Source organism: Dendropsophus ebraccatus, chromosome 7, assembly GCF_027789765.1.
Source record: "Dendropsophus ebraccatus isolate aDenEbr1 chromosome 7, aDenEbr1.pat, whole genome shotgun sequence".
In the NCBI taxonomy this organism is placed as follows: Eukaryota; Metazoa; Chordata; class Amphibia; order Anura; family Hylidae; genus Dendropsophus; species Dendropsophus ebraccatus.
In genome coordinates this window covers 81,170,962-81,191,179 of record NC_091460.1, presented here as the reverse complement: position 1 = coordinate 81,191,179, position 20,218 = coordinate 81,170,962, and the positions used below count along the sequence as shown (strand labels likewise).

Genomic DNA, 20,218 nt, shown 5'->3' with positions numbered 1-20,218 from the left:
GTTACACTTTAACCTCTTAAGGACATATGACGTACCCCGCTTTGAAGTGCCGCGATCCCGGGTGCCGCAAATAGCCCGGGACCGCTGCTATTAGCGGGCACGGTCTGATCGCCGTGCCCGCTAATTAGCTAATCGGAGGCAGCTGTCAAAGTTGACAGCTGCCTCCGATTACCGGAGGCAACGTTTCCCTGGTGTCTAGTGGGGGAGATCGCTCCTCCGGGTTACTGATGCCGGCCGGGGACGCGTCCAAGATGGCGCTGTCCTCGGCTCGGCACTCGTTCGTTTTCGGCTGCAGCAGCCGAAAGCAAACGAGTGCCGATCTCATGGATCTCAATGAGAGATCACAGTGTATATACTAGAAGTCCCCCTGGGGGGCTTCTAGTATATGTGTAAAAAAAAAAAAAAAAGTGTTGTTAATAGTAAAAAGCCCCCTCCCCTAATAAAAGTCTGAATCACCCCCCTTTTCCCAGATTTTAAATAAAAGTAAACAAATAAATAAATAAATAAACATGTTTGGTATCGCCGCGTGCGTAATCGCCAGAACTATTAATTAATCACATTCCTGATCTCGTACGGTAAACGGCGTCAGCGCAAAAAAATCCCAAAGTGCAAAATTGCGCATTTTTGGTCGCATCAAATCCAGAAAAAATGTAATAAAAAGCGATCAAAAAGACGTATATGGGCAATCAAGGTACCGATAAAAAGATCACATCATGGCGCAAAAAATTACACCTCGCACAGCCCCATAGACCAAAGGATAAAAGCGCTATAAGCCTGGGAATGGAGCGATTTTAAGGAACGTATATTGGTTAACAAAGGTTTGAATTTTTTACAGGCCATCAGATACATTATAAGTTATACATGTTATATATCGTTTTAATCGTAACAACTTGAGGAACATAACAAGTCAGTTTTACCCCAGGGCAAATGGCGTAAAAACACATTTCCCCCAAATAAAAGAAATGCGTTTTTTTTTTTCAATTTCACCACACTTTGAATTTTTTTCTGGTTTCGCAGTGTACGTTATGCAAAAATTCAGCCTGTAATTGCAAAGTACAATTAGTGACGCAAAAAATAAGGGGTCATGTGGGTTTCTAGGTGGAAAAATGCAAGTGCTATGACCTTTTTAACACAAGGAGGAAAAACCGAAAACTTAAAAACGAAAATGGGCCATGTCCTTAAAGGGTTAAGGCTACCCCTGTGACTTCCATGGCGCCTTTTGCAAGATCAGATGGACTTTTGCTATTAGGGGTTGCGGAGCACTGAAATGAAGTAATAGTACTGGTCAGAAGGCCAGATATTATAACAAAAACCTTGGGAAGGTATAGCATGATCCAGTATCAGGAGCTCCTCGTGACAAAATCAGCTTGGAGGGGAATAACCAGAAGTATTATACACCTCAGAGCAATTTATATATACAGTGGTGCCTTGGATTACGAGCATAATTCGTTCCGGGACCGTGCTTGTATCAGCATGTGGAGTATAATGTATAGTAACTGCATAAACCTGAAAAACAGCAGCAGTTTGTAAATACAGGATGAAACTGCAGATCCCTATGATGCAGTAGCATAGTACAACAGGCTAGAATAGAGAAGCAGCTGCTGTCAGAGGTCTGTGTGGTCACATGACAGCAATGGGGAAGGGGTGTGTGTTCAGCATGGACCAATCAGGACTGACAGACGGCAGGGAGCATGAAGAAATGAGCAGGACAGATGTGGGCACATAAATGCAGCGCTCTGTGTCCGGGAGAGAGGGGTTACAGCTATGGAGTGATTACCCCCCACAGTCCTGTCCCCTGATGCAAGCCCCAGCCTGAAGTGGATCTGCTATGATTTGGAAGGTGAGGGAGACTTCCTGGGCCATAGTACAGGGCTGTAGACCCCGCTATGCAGGCCTTGCCCCTCCCCCACTCCCCCTCCCACCCAGTACAGGGAGCTCTTACACCAAAGCAATGCTCTTAAACCAAATCACAATTTTGAAAAACTGTGAGCTCTTAAACCAAAACGCTCTTAAACCAAGTTACTCTTAAACCAAGGTACCACTGTATAAGGAAAAAAGCTGTTAAGTGGTGAACAGTCCAAAAGTGGAAGCCACAAGCTCATGTAATATCAGAATCAGTAAGCTGGCATTACTGGGGGTGGCTTAAATAACCCGCTAAACATGATTTGCACTGATTGGCTGATCAGCTCTCCTCACAGTGGAGGAAGGAGTGATGGAAACCCTGCAATGCTACTTCTCAGCACTGCAGCACTGAGTGGCAAGCAAGGGGGGGGGGGGGGGGGGGTCGCGGGACCAGGGTAGCCAGAAAACCTTCTGATAGGAAAACCATATACATACATACATACATATACATATATATATATATATATATATATATATATATATATATATACTGTATATCTTTTTTTTACGCTTTTTTTTCCCTTTCCTTTTTATAAAAGCTTCTAATGGTGGAAATCTTAGAAGAAACTTACCTTGGCCTTTGCATCTTTTTTGTCGTCTGCTTTAGCCACAAGTAACATAAGTCTGAGAATGAAGCTAACGCTTACAGGAAATTGCCCTCTCAACTCAGGAACATTGGACTTCAACAGTAGTTGCACTTTAGGCATTGGGATATTGAAAAAATAGACATTTCCCACTAGGTCATGGCCTCTTCTTCCAGCCCTTCCTGCCATCTAAAGAGGGAATGCAACCAGTACAGACATTTCTTAAAACTTTGTAATTCATTACTCATCCTCCTTACGCTCCATGAATGCAGCTAGAACCTGGTTACAATTTGAGGCCATTAATACTACTAAATGGTCATCGAAAACAGATGAGAAAAAAAATCTTGTTTCCTGCAACACCTTGCTCATGTATTTTTAACAGTTAAGAATAATAAACACAGAGTCTGCATACTCTAAACTTACTCTGTATGGCTATGTTCACACTATGTAAGTTACGTAATAACTACGGAACTTACGTAGTGCTGCCCTTTATAGAATCCCGGCCGGAGTGTATACACATAGGGGGAGATTTATGAAAGGGTGTAAATATACACCTGGTGTAAATTGCCCACAGCAACCAATCACAGATCAGCTTTTATTCTACCAGAGCTGAAAGCTGAGCTGTGATTAGTTGCTGTGGGCAGTTTACACCAGGTGTATATTTACACTCTTTCATAAATCTCCCACATAGTATACACTCCGGCCAGGATCCCTAGTGGTGGCGCAAAAAACTGACATGTCAGTTTTCTGTGGCCGCTATTCATTGAATAGTGGCTGCAGAAAACCTGTCAGTGCACACAATGGAGCGTGCATTGTGCATTGTGTGCAGCGGAGAATTCGGATGCGGGAGCACACTGATCCAAATTCAGCAGCAGTGAAGTACCGGCCGTTCCGTGACCCGGCTGGGTCACAGAATGGTCGGTGTCTTACTACATGGGAACATGGCCTATGACTGTAACCAAATATAAGTATTACATGCAAGTTAAAATAATTTAAATGATAATACAGTAATACAGTAGGTGTATATTATATTGGACGATTTGTTAAATAGCCAAATAGGTAAACAAATATAAAGACTTCATCAAAAAAGGAATTCTGCAAAATACCTGTCTGAAGTTCAGTGCATCTAGATAAACAGAATCTTGGAGGAAAACCACAGATTTGCACGGCATGTTGATTCCCAGAGCAAGTGAACTAGTAGATGTTACAACCTGAAAACAATTACATTTCCAATTACCACACTTAATTAGCAAATATATCTGTATACATTCCACCTATATGATCTCTGCAGTATTTTACTATGCAGTCTGAAATAGTTTGTCAGAATTGTAAACTGAAAAACATGGATTCAAACAAATTAATTGTAGTGTAAATGTATGTGTATGTAGATATAGTTTTCTTTCTTCTAGAAGAGGATCATTTTGTGATACAGCCCCATGAATAGGCACCATATGTTGGCACTATGGGACTACATGTAGTCAGAACTTTCCATTCAGGGAACCCCTAACTAGTTTATTTAAATACATTTAAGACTAGGTCCATACAGTAAAATAAAGGTAAAACATGGTCATAAAATAAGGGAAAAACGCATTTAGTTTCTTATCTCATAATGTGCTAAATTAAAGGAAAACCATCAGCAGATTAGATGCATCTAACCTGCTGATATCTCCCTAGATTACTCGGGGTGCTAAGGATGAAGGTAACTTTTTTGTGTCGTTTTTGTGCAGTTTGTAGCTGAGTCCCTATGCTAATAAGGCAGTTTGGTGCACTGGAGACAGGCCAAACAAAATGCACAAAAACAGTGCAGAGGGTCAAGGTATGAAGCGTACCGTCATCCTCAGCGCCCCATGCACTATAGCAGACATGTCAAACTCTGGCCCGCGGTGCAATTATTTTTGGCCCACCTAGGAAATCAGTTGATTCCCTAGAGCTGGCCCCCGCAGATGAGCGGGTGCGCATATCTCCTCAGCAGGATCACCATCAGGTGTGGGACCGGCAGGATGGCGTAAGTATAGGGGCTGTATCCAGGGGTAGGGCGAGTTCGGGAGCCGTATAGGGGTGACAGGTTCAGGCCGTAGGCAGATCCCACATCTCCCCCTCCTCTCCTCCTGGCACGTGCAGGAGATAAGGTGCGAGCACGTGAGACATGCCCATTCTCCAGCAGCAAGAGGACCAACAGTGCCCTAGGTATCAGCAGCATTCAGGGCACAGGCTGGCTATAGCACGGGGAGTATTGTGTTAGGGCTAGCCACTAATTGGGCAGTATTGTGTTAGGGCTGGCTATAGCATGGGGAGTTTTGTGTTAGGGCTGGCTATTGCATGGGGCACTATTGTGGGAGGGCTGGCTACTACATGGGGCACTATTGTGGAAGGGCTGGCTACTACATGGGGACTATTGTGGGGGCTGGCTACTATATGGGGCACTATTGTGTTAGGGCTGGCTACTACATGGGCCACTATTGTGGGGGTTGGCTACTACATGGGGCACTATTGTGGGGGCTGACTACTACATGAGGCACTATTGTGGGAGGGCTGGCTACTACATGGGGACTATTGTGGGAGGGCTGACTACTACATGGGTCACTATTATGGGAGGCTGGCTACTTAATGGGGCACTATTGTGGGGGCTGGCTAACTTTATGAGACACTATTGTGGGGGCTGGCTACTATATTGGGCACTATTGTGGGGGCTGGCTACTATATGGGTCAATATTGGAAGGGCTGGCTACTATATGGGGCACTATTGTGGGGGCTGGCTACCATATTGGGCACTGTTGTTGGGTGATGGCTACTATATGGCACACTATTGTGGGGGGCTGGCTGCTATATGGGTCAATATTGGAAGGGCTGGCTACTATATTGGGCACTATTGTGGGGGGCTGGCTACTATATGGGTCTATATTGGAAGGGCTGGCTACTATATGGGGCACTATTGCTGGGGCTGGCTACCATATTGGGCACTGTTGTGGGATGATGGCTACTATATGGGACAATATTGGAAGGGCTGGCTACTATATTGGGCACTATTGTGGGGGGCTGGCTACTATATGGGTCAATATTGGAAGGGCTGGCTACTATATGGGGCACTATTGTGGGGGAATGGCTACTATATGGGGCACTATTACTATGTGACACCATATATATATGGTTCTATATATGGTTCTATATGGGGCACCATTGTGGGGATCTATCATATCATTTGCTTGGTGATGCACTCTGACAGTGCCAGGAATGCTGCACGCCAATCTGAAAGTTCCACATATGCTGCTTGTGCGTTTCAATGAATATCAAGGTTGGCCCGTGAGTTTGACCAAGTTTTTAATTTCGGCCCACTGTCTATTTGAGTTTGACACCCCTGCACTATAGGGACATATGAGCAGGTTAGATGTTTCTATATAATTCTATAGTTATTTGTAGAGATGAGCGAAGCAGACAGAAATTTGTTTGCAAATTTTTTGCCAAACTCAAATCTTATTAAAATGGCCAAAACTATAGTAGCTACAGTATTGGGACTATACTACAGAAAGGTGAATTTGTTAAAGCTTGTTGTGTCAAAAATCAGAAAATCACAATTTAAAAAAAGTCAAACAGCCAGTCAATTATCCAAATTCCACCAGTTAGTCAGATTGGAAAGAATACACCTCTCCCTGCAGGACATACAGCAGCTGCTAAGTTATGGAAGGCTCACAGATTTTATAGAAGTTAATTACAAATCTTTGGCACTTTCTGACACAAGATTATTTGAAAGAAAAATAAATCTGGTGAACAACCCCTTTAAACATGTTTTAGGGCTGGAGGTAGCAGAGCTGCACCATAACATTATGGATTCGCTATCATTTTCCACTTTGTTTTGTCATCTATAATACTAATCCATTGCCAAACAGCTCTAGTTTGGTTATATCTGACTACAGAACTTTTTCTTAGAAGGATTGTGGTTTTTCCTGTAACTTTTTGCAGTGGGTCCTCCCTGTCACTCATGTTGCCCTGTTTTGTTTAGTATGCAACATATAGTACAGATTGAAATCATCAAGATGTCTCAGCTCAACCTGAAGTTCTGTAGGTGTCTCTTAGCAATTTTCCTCTTTCCCTCCTGGAAGGTCCTTGCCCTTTCCTTGAGTAATAAAGTTTGTATCTTTTTATTTCTTTTTTCTGCTTTTATGTACCAAACATATGAGTTTATACCCAATCCGTAAAGTGTCACTGTCGTTTAATATTTTTTTTGCAGAAATCAATAGTACAGGTGATTTTGAGAAACTTTGTAATTGGGTTTATTAGCCAAAAAATGCATTTTTTATCATGAAAAAGCAGTTTGAAGCTCTCCTCCATGTCTTCATGGCTTGCTTATAGAGAGGGGAGGGGTGGAGAGAGATGAGGCACCAAAGCAGGCAACAAAGAGTTCATCTACAGCAACATCACCCTCTATCTCCTCTGACAGTCAGCACTGACCTCTCTGACCTCTGAATACAGCTTTCACCCGGCAGTGCCTGTAATCCTTTGTTCTCTGCTTTCTGCTGTTGGCTAACTCCCTCCTCCCCCCTCCCCTCTCCCCTCTCCCTAGAACAGATAGGGTCACGTCTGATGCAATAAGTCACAATTTCCTGATTTTTTTGCAGTGAATGGAAAAGAGGAGGGGGGGGGGGACCTGGGAGAAGGCATATTTGCCTAATAAACCCAATTACAAAGTTTCTTGAAATCGCCTGGACTATTGATTTCTGCAAAAAAAATAAAAATAAAATACGACGGTGACTCTTTAAAAATTTAAACAGGATGGGTCTGACCGTGTCACACACGCAATGACTGTTAGCAGTGAGTGTAGTTTGATTTCCCCCCCATGTATGGCATCTATGGTTGTCAGAGATGACCCGAACTAAGGTAAGATATGGGCAACCTTTTAAGGGGTGTAGGCGTATTTTTTTTCTTTTCCTTTTTGGTTTCTCTACAAGTAAAAGTACAGGAAAGAGTGTTTCCTAAGTTTTTTCCCTACTTTGAATTGGACTTTATCTTGGGGTGGGTGTGCAATATTTTCAGTCTGTAAAAGCGGCGTATTCAGGGAGCTGGGAGTCTTTAATGCATTTATGCACGCTGCCCCTGCTATGCCAAATCCATTTCAATTCTGTTTCCAGGACTTTCAGAGGTTTTCAGGTGCACCAGACACCTTGCCCTCTGCCGAATAGGAGGTCCCTGAAAAAATGCTCGAGTCTTACATTGACTTTAATGGGGTTTGTTACAAATCGAGCACTCAAGCATCGGAAAATACTCGACTTGAGTAATGAGCATTTGAGCATCTTAGTACTCGCTCATCTCTAATGTTCACCATAACTGTTTAAACAACAAAAGAGACAAAATAAAAGAAAATAATGTTGCTGCTCAATTGCCATAAGCTGACTTGCATACATGGATCAGTCTGCCTCTGCTGCCAATAAAGTATAGATTCCCATTATTATTTACATTTTATTAGTAACCTTAATGTGCTGGTGGGGGCAATTAGTATACTTACTCTTATGTAACCCTTCCTGAACAGCATCTCAACAAGCCTCCTTCCTTTTGCATCTATTGATCCATGGTGAAAGCCAATTCCTTTTTGTGACAAAGGTATAAGACTGGAGTATCGTGTCAATCTTGTTTTTTCATACATTTGCAATAATGTCTGTAACAGGTAAAAGAAATTATATAAATTGACTAAAACTAAAATACTGTTCATAAAAAATGTAACGAGGTACTTAGTACATTGTGTGATCAGATTATATAAGCCCACTAGCCACTTCACAGTCAAGTGGGCTCCTATCTTCATCAATGTAATGCTGGGGGAGGGGGGCACCCAGTAGGTTGTCAACCACACTGCCGCCAGACTAAGCCCTCTTTACTGTGGGCCACACCACCCCACTGGCACAGCGCTGCAGCAACAATGTGATCTGATCACAAGGCTGACTATATGCTTCAAGACAGCAGACTTAGAGAAACTCAATGGAAGCCTACAACAACCTGGTCAAAAAGTCCAAGAATGTCATACATGCCCCATAGGAAAACTTGAAATGGTACCTAACTTCAAAAGCAAATAAAATTAGGATATGAAAAACATGAATCTGCATACAATTTTTTTTTTCAATCCTAGAACTAGTAAAAACCTAGAATTCCTTATATGCATCTTATCTGTTTTATGCATATTAGATGGTATGTTAAAGGGGAGCTCCAGCAAAAAAAATAAAAAATTCTTACAAATCAACTGATGCCAGTGCAAGAGATTTTATGTAATTTACTTTTATTAAAAAAATAATAGTTTTCCAGTACTTATCAGCTGCTGTATGTCCTACATGTCTAGGTCTATGACATACAGCAGCTCATAGGTACCAGAAGACTAGAGTTTTTTTTAATAGAAGTAAATTAAATTAAATATATTTTTGTATTTTTTTTTTTCTACAGTTGCACTTTAATGGTCTTTAAATAGCTGTGCTATTAGCTGTGCCCCACTACAGAAGAAGCCATAGAACAGTCCTGTCAAGCTCTGGCCCACAGGCCAAATCTGGCCCATGTGGCCATTATTTTTGGCCTGCCATGCTTTTCCATTGCTGTGTTAAATTTGGCCCACCTGACGTTGCAGCAGACTATAATATGGGTGGTCCATAGAGCTGCTTGGACCACCCATATTCTAATCTCGTAGGCCGCAGGCAGTTTTTAGCCCGTGGCCTAGAAGTATCTCAGTAGTGCCCCAATGCTGGCAATGTGGTGAAGTCATCGCAGACATCCTCCAAGGGGCGCCTCCTGCAGCCTCTGGAGCCGCAGGAAGGGTGAGTCCAAGCTAAGGGGGCAGTCATGAACAACTACAGTAGGGGCTGGTTTCTATTTTAGGGACTATTCTTGAGGACTGGCTTCTACATAAGAGACTGTTGGGGAGGGCTGGCTACTATATAAGACTACTAAAGAGGGCTGACTACTATAAAAAAAAAAAAACTATTGGGGTGGGCTGGCTACTATATAAGAGACTATTTTAGGGACTGGATTCTATATAAGACACAATTGGGTAGGGATGGCTACTATATAAGAGACTATGGGGGAGGGTTGGATTCTATATAAGACACTATTGGGAGGGCTGGCTACTATATAAGACACTATTGGGGGCTGGTTACTATATGGGACACTATCGAGAGGGCTGGCTACTATGTTGGGCTCTAATAGTAGGCCTGGCTAGTATATGGGGCACTATTATGGGATTACCTACTGCTTGAGGGATATAATGGGTAACTTTCATGTCGGGAAAATTACTTTAGGATAGGCAGTGCCAGGAACGCCGCACGCTGCTCTGACAGTGCCAGAAACGCTGCATGCAATCTTCATTTAATATCATGGCTGGCCCGCGACTTTGTCCATTTTTTTAATTTTGGACAACTGTGTATTTGAGTTTGACACCCCTGCCATTGAACATGGGTAGGGTGGGTGATGATAACAATCCTGAGGGTTTCCCCATACCTTCATGTTGATCTCCTTTAAATGGGTTATCTGAGCAGGAAAGTTTGTAGGTATATGCCTTAGAAGACAGTGATTAAAACCATGGTGGTACGATACCGGCACTGCAAAAGCCAGGGAGTTGAATGGAGGTTATTGTTTTCAATAACCCCTTTTCCAGGCATACAACAAAAAAAGTCAACTGCCCAGACAACCCCTTTAAGTAGGTTTGTAGGCATCTGTGGTTGTTAAGCTCCTTCTAGAGTGATATATTGGTTTAGGCTTCTTCTTTGGCATTGACACAGTTTCATACAATACATTTTAATAGTTCAGACATTTCCGTGTGCAGCAATTCCAAATATATTAATCGGATTATGGGACTTCTATATGCAATCACTGGATTATTTATTCAAATCAATTAATTGCCATTACCATGCATTGAATTGATTTGTTAGTGATCAGCTAGTAGTGTTCCATAGTCGGACTGTATCAGCAGATCAGCCTTGTGAAGGCTGTCATGACAAGAGATAGGCAGCTGATCCGAATGATGAACCATTAGTTTGACAGCAACATTGTAACAGAGTACATGACAATAGAGATCGCCCTGTAGATGGCTATTAGCGGCAGCCCTTAACTGCTGAAAGTGGGAACCTGCTTCATACACCATTGACATCAGGACAAGTATACTAGTCTTGTCTCGTCAACTGGTTAAATCATACCTGTTGTTTCAGGTAGCTTTTCAGGATAAGCTGTCATGCGTTTTCATGAGACTATTTCTGGCCAAGATAGATAAATGGCATTCTGCTGGCTACTTTCATGTCTCCTTTTTAGTGTAAGCTGTGAATCAAATCTTATAGTGGTCTAATACTTACAGTTAATACAACACAGAATGGAATTCTGTCAGAAATACTTGAGTGCACACAGGAGACCATCATAGTACAGTTCCTTGAGTACACACACTGATTTTGAATGCTTGAATTATCACAGGTGGAGTGATAGTTCACAGATAGACTTTAAAGGGGAACTATCAGCAGGTTAGAGGTTAGGCTGCCTAGTGGGCATGGGTGCTGAGAATGAAGGTATGTCTGTTACCTTCATCCTCTGCGCCATTCCCATGCTGTTAGGTGTGAAATCTTCTGTCTGGTACCACCCTGGCCTGCTCTAATGATTATCAATGGAGGGGGTGGCTGAGGGCCAGCCAGATCAGTGTTTGGGGGCAGTAGCCTAGCCCCCAGTGCTCCTAACGGCTGACCAGACGGGAGATTTCAGAGTAAACGGTACAGAAATGGCGCTGAGGATAAAGGTAACAGACATACCTTCATCTTCAACGCCCCATGCCCAATAGGGAGCAGATTCTTCTAACCTGCTGATAGTTTCTCTTTAAATCATACTTGCTTAGACATACCTCCTGCTTCTCTAAATGTTGTCTTACCTCCTTGTCCACAGCCTTGACATCAGCATAAGTACAATCTGATGGGATTTCCTTAAACTTTGCAATTTGTTTCTGTAAACTGTCAAAATTTGCCTGTTTAACCTTCAGTTCTTCACTTTTACTTAAAGATCTGTTAATCAGATATATTAAATATACAATCATCGAGTACATCAAGAAGAAAATCTATAGGCAACAGCAAAAAGTTAAGATTTGCATATGAAAAAAATGTGTGTGATTTTTGTATGCAAATTACATAAATATATCAGTGTTGACTTTTTGCCACTAAAGCATATTGTTATTGGACTCCAACTCCAATTTGGGAGGCTGCCATCAATTCTATTTAGACTTTGCTATGCTAGGTTACTGGATTTTTTGTGGCTTTTGTCAGGACAATAAATACAAAAAGGATTGATGACAATGTGGACACATGTTTGCGTGGACAGCAACCGATTACAGACCAAAATTGCTGCTACTTATCAATAGTACAAGGGAGCATCTGCTCCTTACCTCTGATATTTACTATGCGTGCACTTGCACTTACAGGCAGCAGGTCCAGCAAAAATTGTTATTAGAGTATTGTATTGGCCCCCAAAAGTTATACAAATCCCCAATATACACTTATTACAGGAAATGCTTATAAAGTGTTTTTTTTCCTGCACTTACTACTGCATCATGGCTTCACTTCCTGGATAAAATGGTGACGTCACGACCCAACTCCCAGAGCCGTGGGGGCTGTGGTTGCTGGAGAGGATAATGGCAGAGGGATGCTTAGTGTCCCTCCAGTGCCCTGTGTCCCTCAGTGTCCCTCTGCCACCATCCTCTCCAGCAGCCACAGCCCGCACAGCTTTGGGAGTCGGATCGTGACATCAACATTGGTGATGTCACGACCCGACTCCCAGAGCTGTGCGGGCTGTGGCTGCAGGAAGTGAAGCCTTGATGCAGGGAAAAAAACACTTTATAAGCATTTCCTGTAATAAGTGTATATTGGGGATTTGTATGACTTTTGGGGGCAATACAATACTTAAATAAAAATTTTCAGCAGATTTCACCTTTAATGTTTGGCCTGTCAGTGCAAGCACACGAGGTAGGTATCGGAATCTGCTACTAGAGAGGAGGGTGCGCTACTCAACAAGCCTAAAGGAGACCTGTCAGCCAATCAGTCAGACCAGGGTGACAGAGAATGGTATAGAGAATTCTCTATGTCACTATTTGTAATCTGTAACGTGATTTTGATTTGTAGTATAAGCACTTGTTCAGACACAATAGAAAGATAGTACGTTTCTTTCATTTATTTTTTTTTAATTTTAATTCTCCTTTTTAATTATTTTGTGTTTGATGTTTTGTATATAAAGGAACTGCTATTGAAATGAAATATCTCATATATCCTGCAATAATTTGTGATAACCTATGAACTGACAGATTACGTCTAGCAACGATCTGCTCCAGGATGGACACTCCAGATTTTGGAAGTAACCTGCAGCGTGACCTTTCCACTCTCTCTCTCTCTCTCATACTAAGCTATATAAAACGTACAGATATCACGCTGTTCACACTAAGCTACTGAGGAAGAGGCCCTGGTTTGCCTTGAAAGGCGTTTAGCATAAATGATATACATCACTTTAGACATATCTTGTTTTTAAGCCAAAAACCATCTTTTCAAAGATCGGTCATCGCGGTGCTGTGATTGACAGGAGATCTCCCGCGCTGTGGTTCTGTACACGGATCCAGCCCAGCATTTAGCTAGGAGCTTTCCAACAGCAAGGAAGAGCGCTGATATCCACACAGCAGAAGGAACGCCGTACTTGCTATGTTTCCATCTCCAAAGGCGGCCCCGGCTCTGCAATAAGACGGCTCTGCCGAAAACTGCATGCTGTGAATGGTGAACAGAGTAACCACTAGCGTACCACAGACCACACAACATCCACCTAACCAGCTGGACAACGTATCTGGGAACAACAAGCCGATCACGAGCCGAGCGGGACCGGGCGCACTGCAAGTCACAAAGCACCCCACAGACTGGCTGTATAGCGCACCATTGAGACCGGGATCTGGTGAGCAGTGTCTGACACCAATGACTTTTTATTATCTATATATCTAACAGAGAAAAGATTTTATATGATGATGAAAGCTGTGCTATGAATCACATAGCTTTAAACAACTAAGGAGACTGTCACAAACTATATACCGGACATCCCTCTGCTGCACACTAGACCTTGATACATTATTGTGTCACGTAGTATCGGTCTATTGTCTATTGTTTATTGTTCTTATATGATAATTGTTCTTATTATCATTTCTATATGACTAATTTATACAATTAGATAGACCACCCTGGGCCCAGTGGTTATTATTGTTTCCTATTTATTCTTTAAGACATATCATTGCTTTTTAATTCCTTTTTTAAATATTAAACTTTTTATCTTGTTATAATACACCTTTGAGGATTGGTCAAAACCTTAATTTTCCTATATTATATATTTTCTGCCCTATGGTACAGGGCAGACCATTGACCTCAAGTGTATTACTGTATAGTTAGTTCCACTATTTCCTTTTTTATATTTACTATACATACGTGACTCGTGTCGACCCCCGTCCGCCATCTTGTAACAACGATGTCATGTTCGGACGGACGGCCGAACCGCTCCGACCGTCCCTAGAGCCGGCCGCCTTCTGCAGCGTCATCAGCTGCTCAGCCGCGATTGGCTGATCACAGTTATGCTCAGCCAATCGCGGCTAAGCAGCTGATGACGCGGCAGAGGGCGGCCGGCACTAGGGACGGTTGGAGCGGTTCGACCGTCCGTCCGAAGATTACGTCATTGTCACAAGATGGCGGACGGGGGTCGACACGAGTCAGGTATGTATAGTACACTACACTTCCGAGTCTGGCGTGGGTGGGGGGCAACACGGGGAACGGGGCCATTCACTAACATAACATACAGTACATTACAAAGTTGTATAACTTTGTAATTTGTGTTATTTAGTGAATAATTGCTTACCAGCACACTACCCCTTTAATGCCAGGCATCAGCTTTAGAGGTGATTTTCAGCTGTCAGTTTCCTTTAATCAAACCTATTTCTTAAATTAAAACACAAATAACCAAGGGTATGTGTGTGTGTGTGTGTGGTGGAGGGGTATTATATTGTATGAGGGGATGTAAGTGTTAGGGAAAAACAAACACAGCATGGTAATGAAGGACCCAGTTCATTTTACGATAGAGCCCATTCTATGTACACCACTGGCCACTGCTGTTTATGTGCTTGTGTAAGAAACAAATCACTATTGGAATCACTATCGTTACCCTGAATAGGCAATAAGAAAAACTTTTTTTTTCTTAGAGTTCTCTACATTTTGTCAATACACCCTGTTCTTGTTAATGAACCAGTATTAATAAAACTCCCACAAGTATTTTTCCTTTTTCATACAGTCATGGCTGGCATTAGGGTGCAAACAGGGCAATTGCCCAGGGCCCCCATCCCCCAGGGGCCCCCTGCCGCAGTTACAGTAAGTGTCAAAGGCAGCAGAGCATAGACAGCGTCCTGCAGCGTCTGGGAGTGATCCCCGGCTGCAGGTGATGGCTGCTATCAGGGGACCACACAGAGGCTGCAGGACGCTCTGCTCCCAGTGTGTGCTTCCTCCCCATCCCCCTCCCTCCCCCTCTTCTTCCTGTAAGCTCCTCCGTCTTCCTGCTTTGACTGGTGTCGGGACGATGGGGGAGACGTCTGCAGGCTGCTGTGTGAGAATCCCAGCCTGCTGCTGTTGCTGCAAGGAACATGCGCACCACTACTCCCAGTATGTTGCTTTTGTGTTGGTAAGTATACTGGACATGTAGTGTGTGTGTGTGTGTGTGTGTGTGTGTAATATATATATATAAGTTTTCAGATGAAGTCACCATAGACTGTGCATAGGAGCTGCAGCTATTCTCTGGTCTCATCACTCATATATATGCTGCAGGTGACCACTGAGGCCAGTGACTGGCTGCAGCTCCTATGAATAGCGTATGATGTCACTAAGGCAATACGGTGTCTTATATAGTGTGTATATAGAGTTATTATATGACAGTCACTCTATGGTGGTAATATTGGTCTGTATATAGTGTGTTTATAGAGTCATTATGCGGTGGTCACTCTATGGTGGTAATATTGGTCTATATGTAGTGTGTATATAGAGTCATTATGCGGTGGTCACTCTATGGTGGTAATATTGGTCTGTATATAGTGTGTATATAGAGTCATTATGTGGTGGTCATGCAGTGGTCATATTATTGGTTTTAACATGTGTGTGTTTTTTTCAGTAACATTATGAAGGCAATATTTGGTCCTGATTTAACAATTCTTTTTTAAAAAACAATTGATATAAACAGTTTTTGTGTGTGAGTCTTTTATGACACTAGCAGCAGTCCTGGCATGTAAACTTCTGAACTGACTGACTGTGACTAAGGGCCCTATTCCACAGGAGCGATAATCGGCCGAATCGGCCCCATTCGGTCAATTTTCACTCGGTGGAATAGAGAGAGCGATCAGCCGATGATCGTGTCATCGGCTGATCGTTCATTTAGGTTCAGACCTAAAATCGGCTTTCGCCACCAGCGCATCGCTACGGTTGAATAGCGGCGACCGACGGTTTTTAGCATAACCATACATTACCTGTCCAGGTGCAGGTCTCCTTCTCCCAATCCCGTGCGGCAGCATGAGCTTCGGAGCGGGGCTGTCTGAACTTACAGACCGCTCAGCCAATCACTAGCCGGAAACGTAGTGGCCAGTGATTGGCTGAGCGGTCTGTCAGTTCAGACAGCCCCGCTCCGAAGCCGATGCTGCTGCGCGAGACAAGGAGAAGAAGACCTGCGCCCGGACAGGTAATGTATGGTTATGCTAAAAACCGTCGGTCGCCGTCGCGCGTTAACGATGTCCTTGCAGCCCTTGTTTCACGATCATCGGGGCCATGGAATAGGCCCAGTAAACGAGGGCCGATCTAGCAGATCGGCGCTCGTTTACATCGTTGCTCAGCCCGTGGAATAGGCCCCTAAGGGCCCTAATACATGTACCAATACTTGTCTGAATCAGGCTGATATTGCTCCATGTAATAAGGAGAATGATCAGCTGAAGAGTCAATCATTGGATGATCGTTGTCTTTTGACAAGTTTAAAATTCATCGCTACAGGTAGAGCGGCAGATAGCTGATGATCGTGTCTTTAAAATAATAAAGCTATTACTTACCTCATCACGTTCCCAGTGTCTCCAGGCCTTGTCTGTGGGATTCCCCGGTCAGTGCAGCTGCATCTCTATCTTCTGGTCCCATGTCTGAAGTAACAGCCCCTCAGCCCATCACTGGCCCGGTGGTGTCCTATCTCGACAAGTGATTGGCCTGTTACTTCAGAGAGGGGACAAAAAGTGAGAGCTGCAGCTGCGCTGATCAGGGTATCACGCAGACAAGGCCTGAGGACACTGAGGAATGTGATGAGTTAAGTAATAGCTTTATTATTTACTATATGAAGCAAGGGATGCACGGACATAATCAAGCTGTCTAATAGATTCTGTAAGCATGATCGGCTATATTGGAGCTAACTTATGCAGAATATCTGACTGTGTAATACCCGAACCCGCCACGAGCAGTGGGTACCGCTAAAAAAAGTGTATGGTGACCTTAAATTGTTTCTAAAATATTTTAAGCATTTGGGGCCCCACCTTCAACTTTGCCCAGGGCCACATTTAGTCTAAAACCGGCCCTGCATACAGTATATATAAAAATTATAATTATCCTTATTATTATTCTCTTGATGTTTGCATGTAGACCTGATAAGAGTAAATGGCCATGTAGCTGGTGTAAAATGCATTGAAATGTTGATTTTACCTTGAAAGGCTTGTATCTGTTGCCCTGAATAAAAGAGATAAGATCAATCACTGCATATTCATATTATTTTAGATAAAACGCTAGGAACAAATTTAATCAAAATAGGAATTAATGTTAAAAAAAATCCTGATTTATAATTCAGAGCTCAAGGCATAGTTCAGTAGGCCTTGGAGCATCTTGCACTATTAGGCTATGTTCACACTACGTAAAAGTACGGCCATTGTTGCCATCGGCGGGTGAATTGCGGGTCCAAAAAACCCTGCCAGTTCACACAATGAAGCAAGCGGCTGCGGCTGCAGTACCGGACGGGATGATCTTGGCAGAGACCGGACGTTCCGTGACCCGGCCGGTTCACGGAACGGCCGGTCTCATACGACATGCGAACATAGCCGTACTGGGTTCACACACAGTACATTTCAGTCAGTATTGTGGTCCTCATAGCAACCAAAACCAGGAGTGGATTGAAAACACAGAAAGGATCTGTTCACACAATGTTGAAATTGAGTGGATGGGATTTACTGTTATATGGCGGCCATCCACTCAATTTCACCATTGTGTGAACAGATCCTTTCTGTGTTTTCAACCCACTCCAACTACTATGTTCACACTACGTATATTTGAGGCTGTATGTTTGAGGCTGTATAGCAACCAAAACAAGGAGTGGATTGAAAACACAGAAAGGCTCTGTTCACACAATGTTGAAATTGAATGGATGGCCGTCATTTAATGGCAAATATTTGCTGTTATTTTAAAACAACGTCTGTTGTATTGAAATAATGGCAGTTATTTACTGTTATATGGCGGCCATCCACTCAATTTCACCATTGTGTAAACAGATCCTTTCTGTGTTTTAAATCCACTCCTGGTTTTGGTTGCTATGAGGACCTGACATAAGGACCAAATACAGCCTCAAATATACATAGTGTGAACCCAGCATGTGTAGATCTGCTGATCACTGTTCTAATACAGTACACTACCATTGTTGTGCAGTGTATTGTGTATTATGCCATATCTATGGCTAATGGGGGTCTTCTGAAGGAATAAGGCCTATTAATAAGAGCCATAAAAAGGGGTAATTGTGGTCACTGAGGGGTTAACACTTTTTTTTTCTCTAGAGTACCCCTTTAATTTAGGTTGTTATTACTGGTAGTACTTAATTTACGAACCTGTATATGCACGGTAGCCCTTGGCCTCAATAGATCAGCAAAATCTAGTTTTACAGTTGTCACCGACTTTATTCCATACTGTCTAGACCAGCGTTCCCCAACCGGGGTGCCGCGGCACACTGGGGTGCCGGGAGAACCCGCCAGGGTTGCCTCGGGATCCCGGTGGGAAATGTGCGCTGTCACTTTAAGCATCCCGAGAAGCTGCGGCCGCGCAGCTTCTCGGGATGCACAGATCACTTTGATGTTCCGCCCGCACAGTGAGCGGGCGGAACATTTAAGTGAGCATAATGTAGGAGCAGGAAGTGTCAGCATCCTGCTCCTACATTCACTCCCATAGGCTGCCGGTACTTCATGGGAGGCCGGGACGTGACCTCTCCGGCAGGTGTGATGATGTGACGTCATCACGCCTGCCGGAAGTCCCGTCCCTGCGGCTCGCAAGATGGAGCCAGAAGAGGAGGAGGAGAGCTTCTGCCTGCAGCCACAGCGCGGATTAGGTGAGTAGGATGTTTGTCTTTTTTAGGGGCAGAGCTGGGGGCATTATTAGTTCATGGGGGAACCTCTGGGGGCATTATTAGCTCATGAGGGAACCTCTGGGGGCATTATTAGTATATGGGGGGCACCTCTGGGGGCATTATTAGTTCATGGGGGTACCTCTGAGGGCATTATTAGTTCATGGGGGCACCTCTGGGGGCATTATTAGTTCATGGGGGGCACCTCTGGGGGCATTATTAGTTCATAGGGGGCACCTCTGGTGGCATTATTAGTTCATAGGGGGCACCTCTGGGGGCATTATTAGCTCATGGGGGCACCTCTGGGGGCATTATTAGTTCATAGGGGGCACCTCTGGGGGCATTATTAGTTCATGGGGGTACCTCTGAGGGCATTATTAGTTCATGGGGGCACCTCTGGGGGCATTATTAGTTCATGGGGGAACCTCTGGGGGCATTAATAGTTCATGGGGGCACCTCTGGGGGCATTATTAGTTCATGGGGGGCACCTCTGGGGGCATTATTAGCTCATAGGGGGCACCTCTGGGGGCATTATTAGTATATGGGGGAACCTCTGGGGGCATTAATAGTTCATGGGGGCACCTCTGGGGGCATTATTAGTTCATAGGGGGCACCTCTGGGGGCATTATTAGCTCATAGGGGGCACCTCTGGGGGCATTATTAGTATATGGGGGAACCTCTGGGGGCTTTATTAGTTCATGGGGGCCCCTCTGGGGGCATTATTAGTTCATGGGGGCACCTCTGGGGGTATTATTAGCTAATGGGGGCACCTCTGGGGGCATTAATAGTTCATGGGGGCACCTCTGGGGGCATTATTAGTTCATGGGGGCACCTATGGGGGTATTATTAGCTCATGGGGGCACAGCGGGGGATCCTACATACAGGGGGAATCCCACATTCCTACTCGCTTTACTGCACATAACACCAAACAGCGCAGTTACTTTGGGAGCCTACAGGAGGGAGAAAGGAAAGGAAGTTGCTGTAACGCCTAGAGTAGTGGATCCACTGGGCCGACACTAGCGATAGCACAAAACCGCACCAGGGAGCGGAGTCTAAGGGGCCACTGGTTTTCACCAGAGCCCGCCACAAGTCGGGATGGACTTGCTGCGGCAGGCGACCCCCAGGTCGCTACCCCTGGTTTGGTTGCTAGTGACAGCAGGCGAGGCGAGGCAGGAGCAGTAGGCAGGAGATGGTGCTAGCAGAGGTCTGTAGGCGTAGCCGCAGGTGACAGGCTGAACACAGGAGCGATAGTGTGACAGAGGAGCAGAAACCAGGAACAAGGACTGGGGACCAGGTAGCAGACAGGAATCAGGAACAAGGACTAGGGACCAGGTAGC

At 44.1% G+C, this 20,218-nt stretch overlaps 1 protein-coding gene across 2 annotated transcripts in view; it reads right to left on the bottom strand.

Annotated features, from left to right (window-relative positions):
* The window catches only part of LOC138797536 (probable ATP-dependent RNA helicase DDX60), a 146,957-nt gene that overhangs the window by 31,856 nt on the left and 94,883 nt on the right, over nucleotides 1–20,218 (bottom strand). For both annotated transcript variants that reach the window (XM_069977827.1, XM_069977828.1), the window contains 5 exons: nucleotides 17,207–17,230; nucleotides 11,359–11,488; nucleotides 7,984–8,133; nucleotides 3,593–3,697; nucleotides 2,475–2,675 (listed from right to left, as the gene is read on the bottom strand). In XM_069977827.1, the coding sequence (XP_069833928.1) occupies nucleotides 2,475–2,675; nucleotides 3,593–3,697; nucleotides 7,984–8,133; nucleotides 11,359–11,488; nucleotides 17,207–17,230 (610 nt within the window). The remainder of the gene's footprint in view (nucleotides 1–2,474; nucleotides 2,676–3,592; nucleotides 3,698–7,983; nucleotides 8,134–11,358; nucleotides 11,489–17,206; nucleotides 17,231–20,218) is intronic.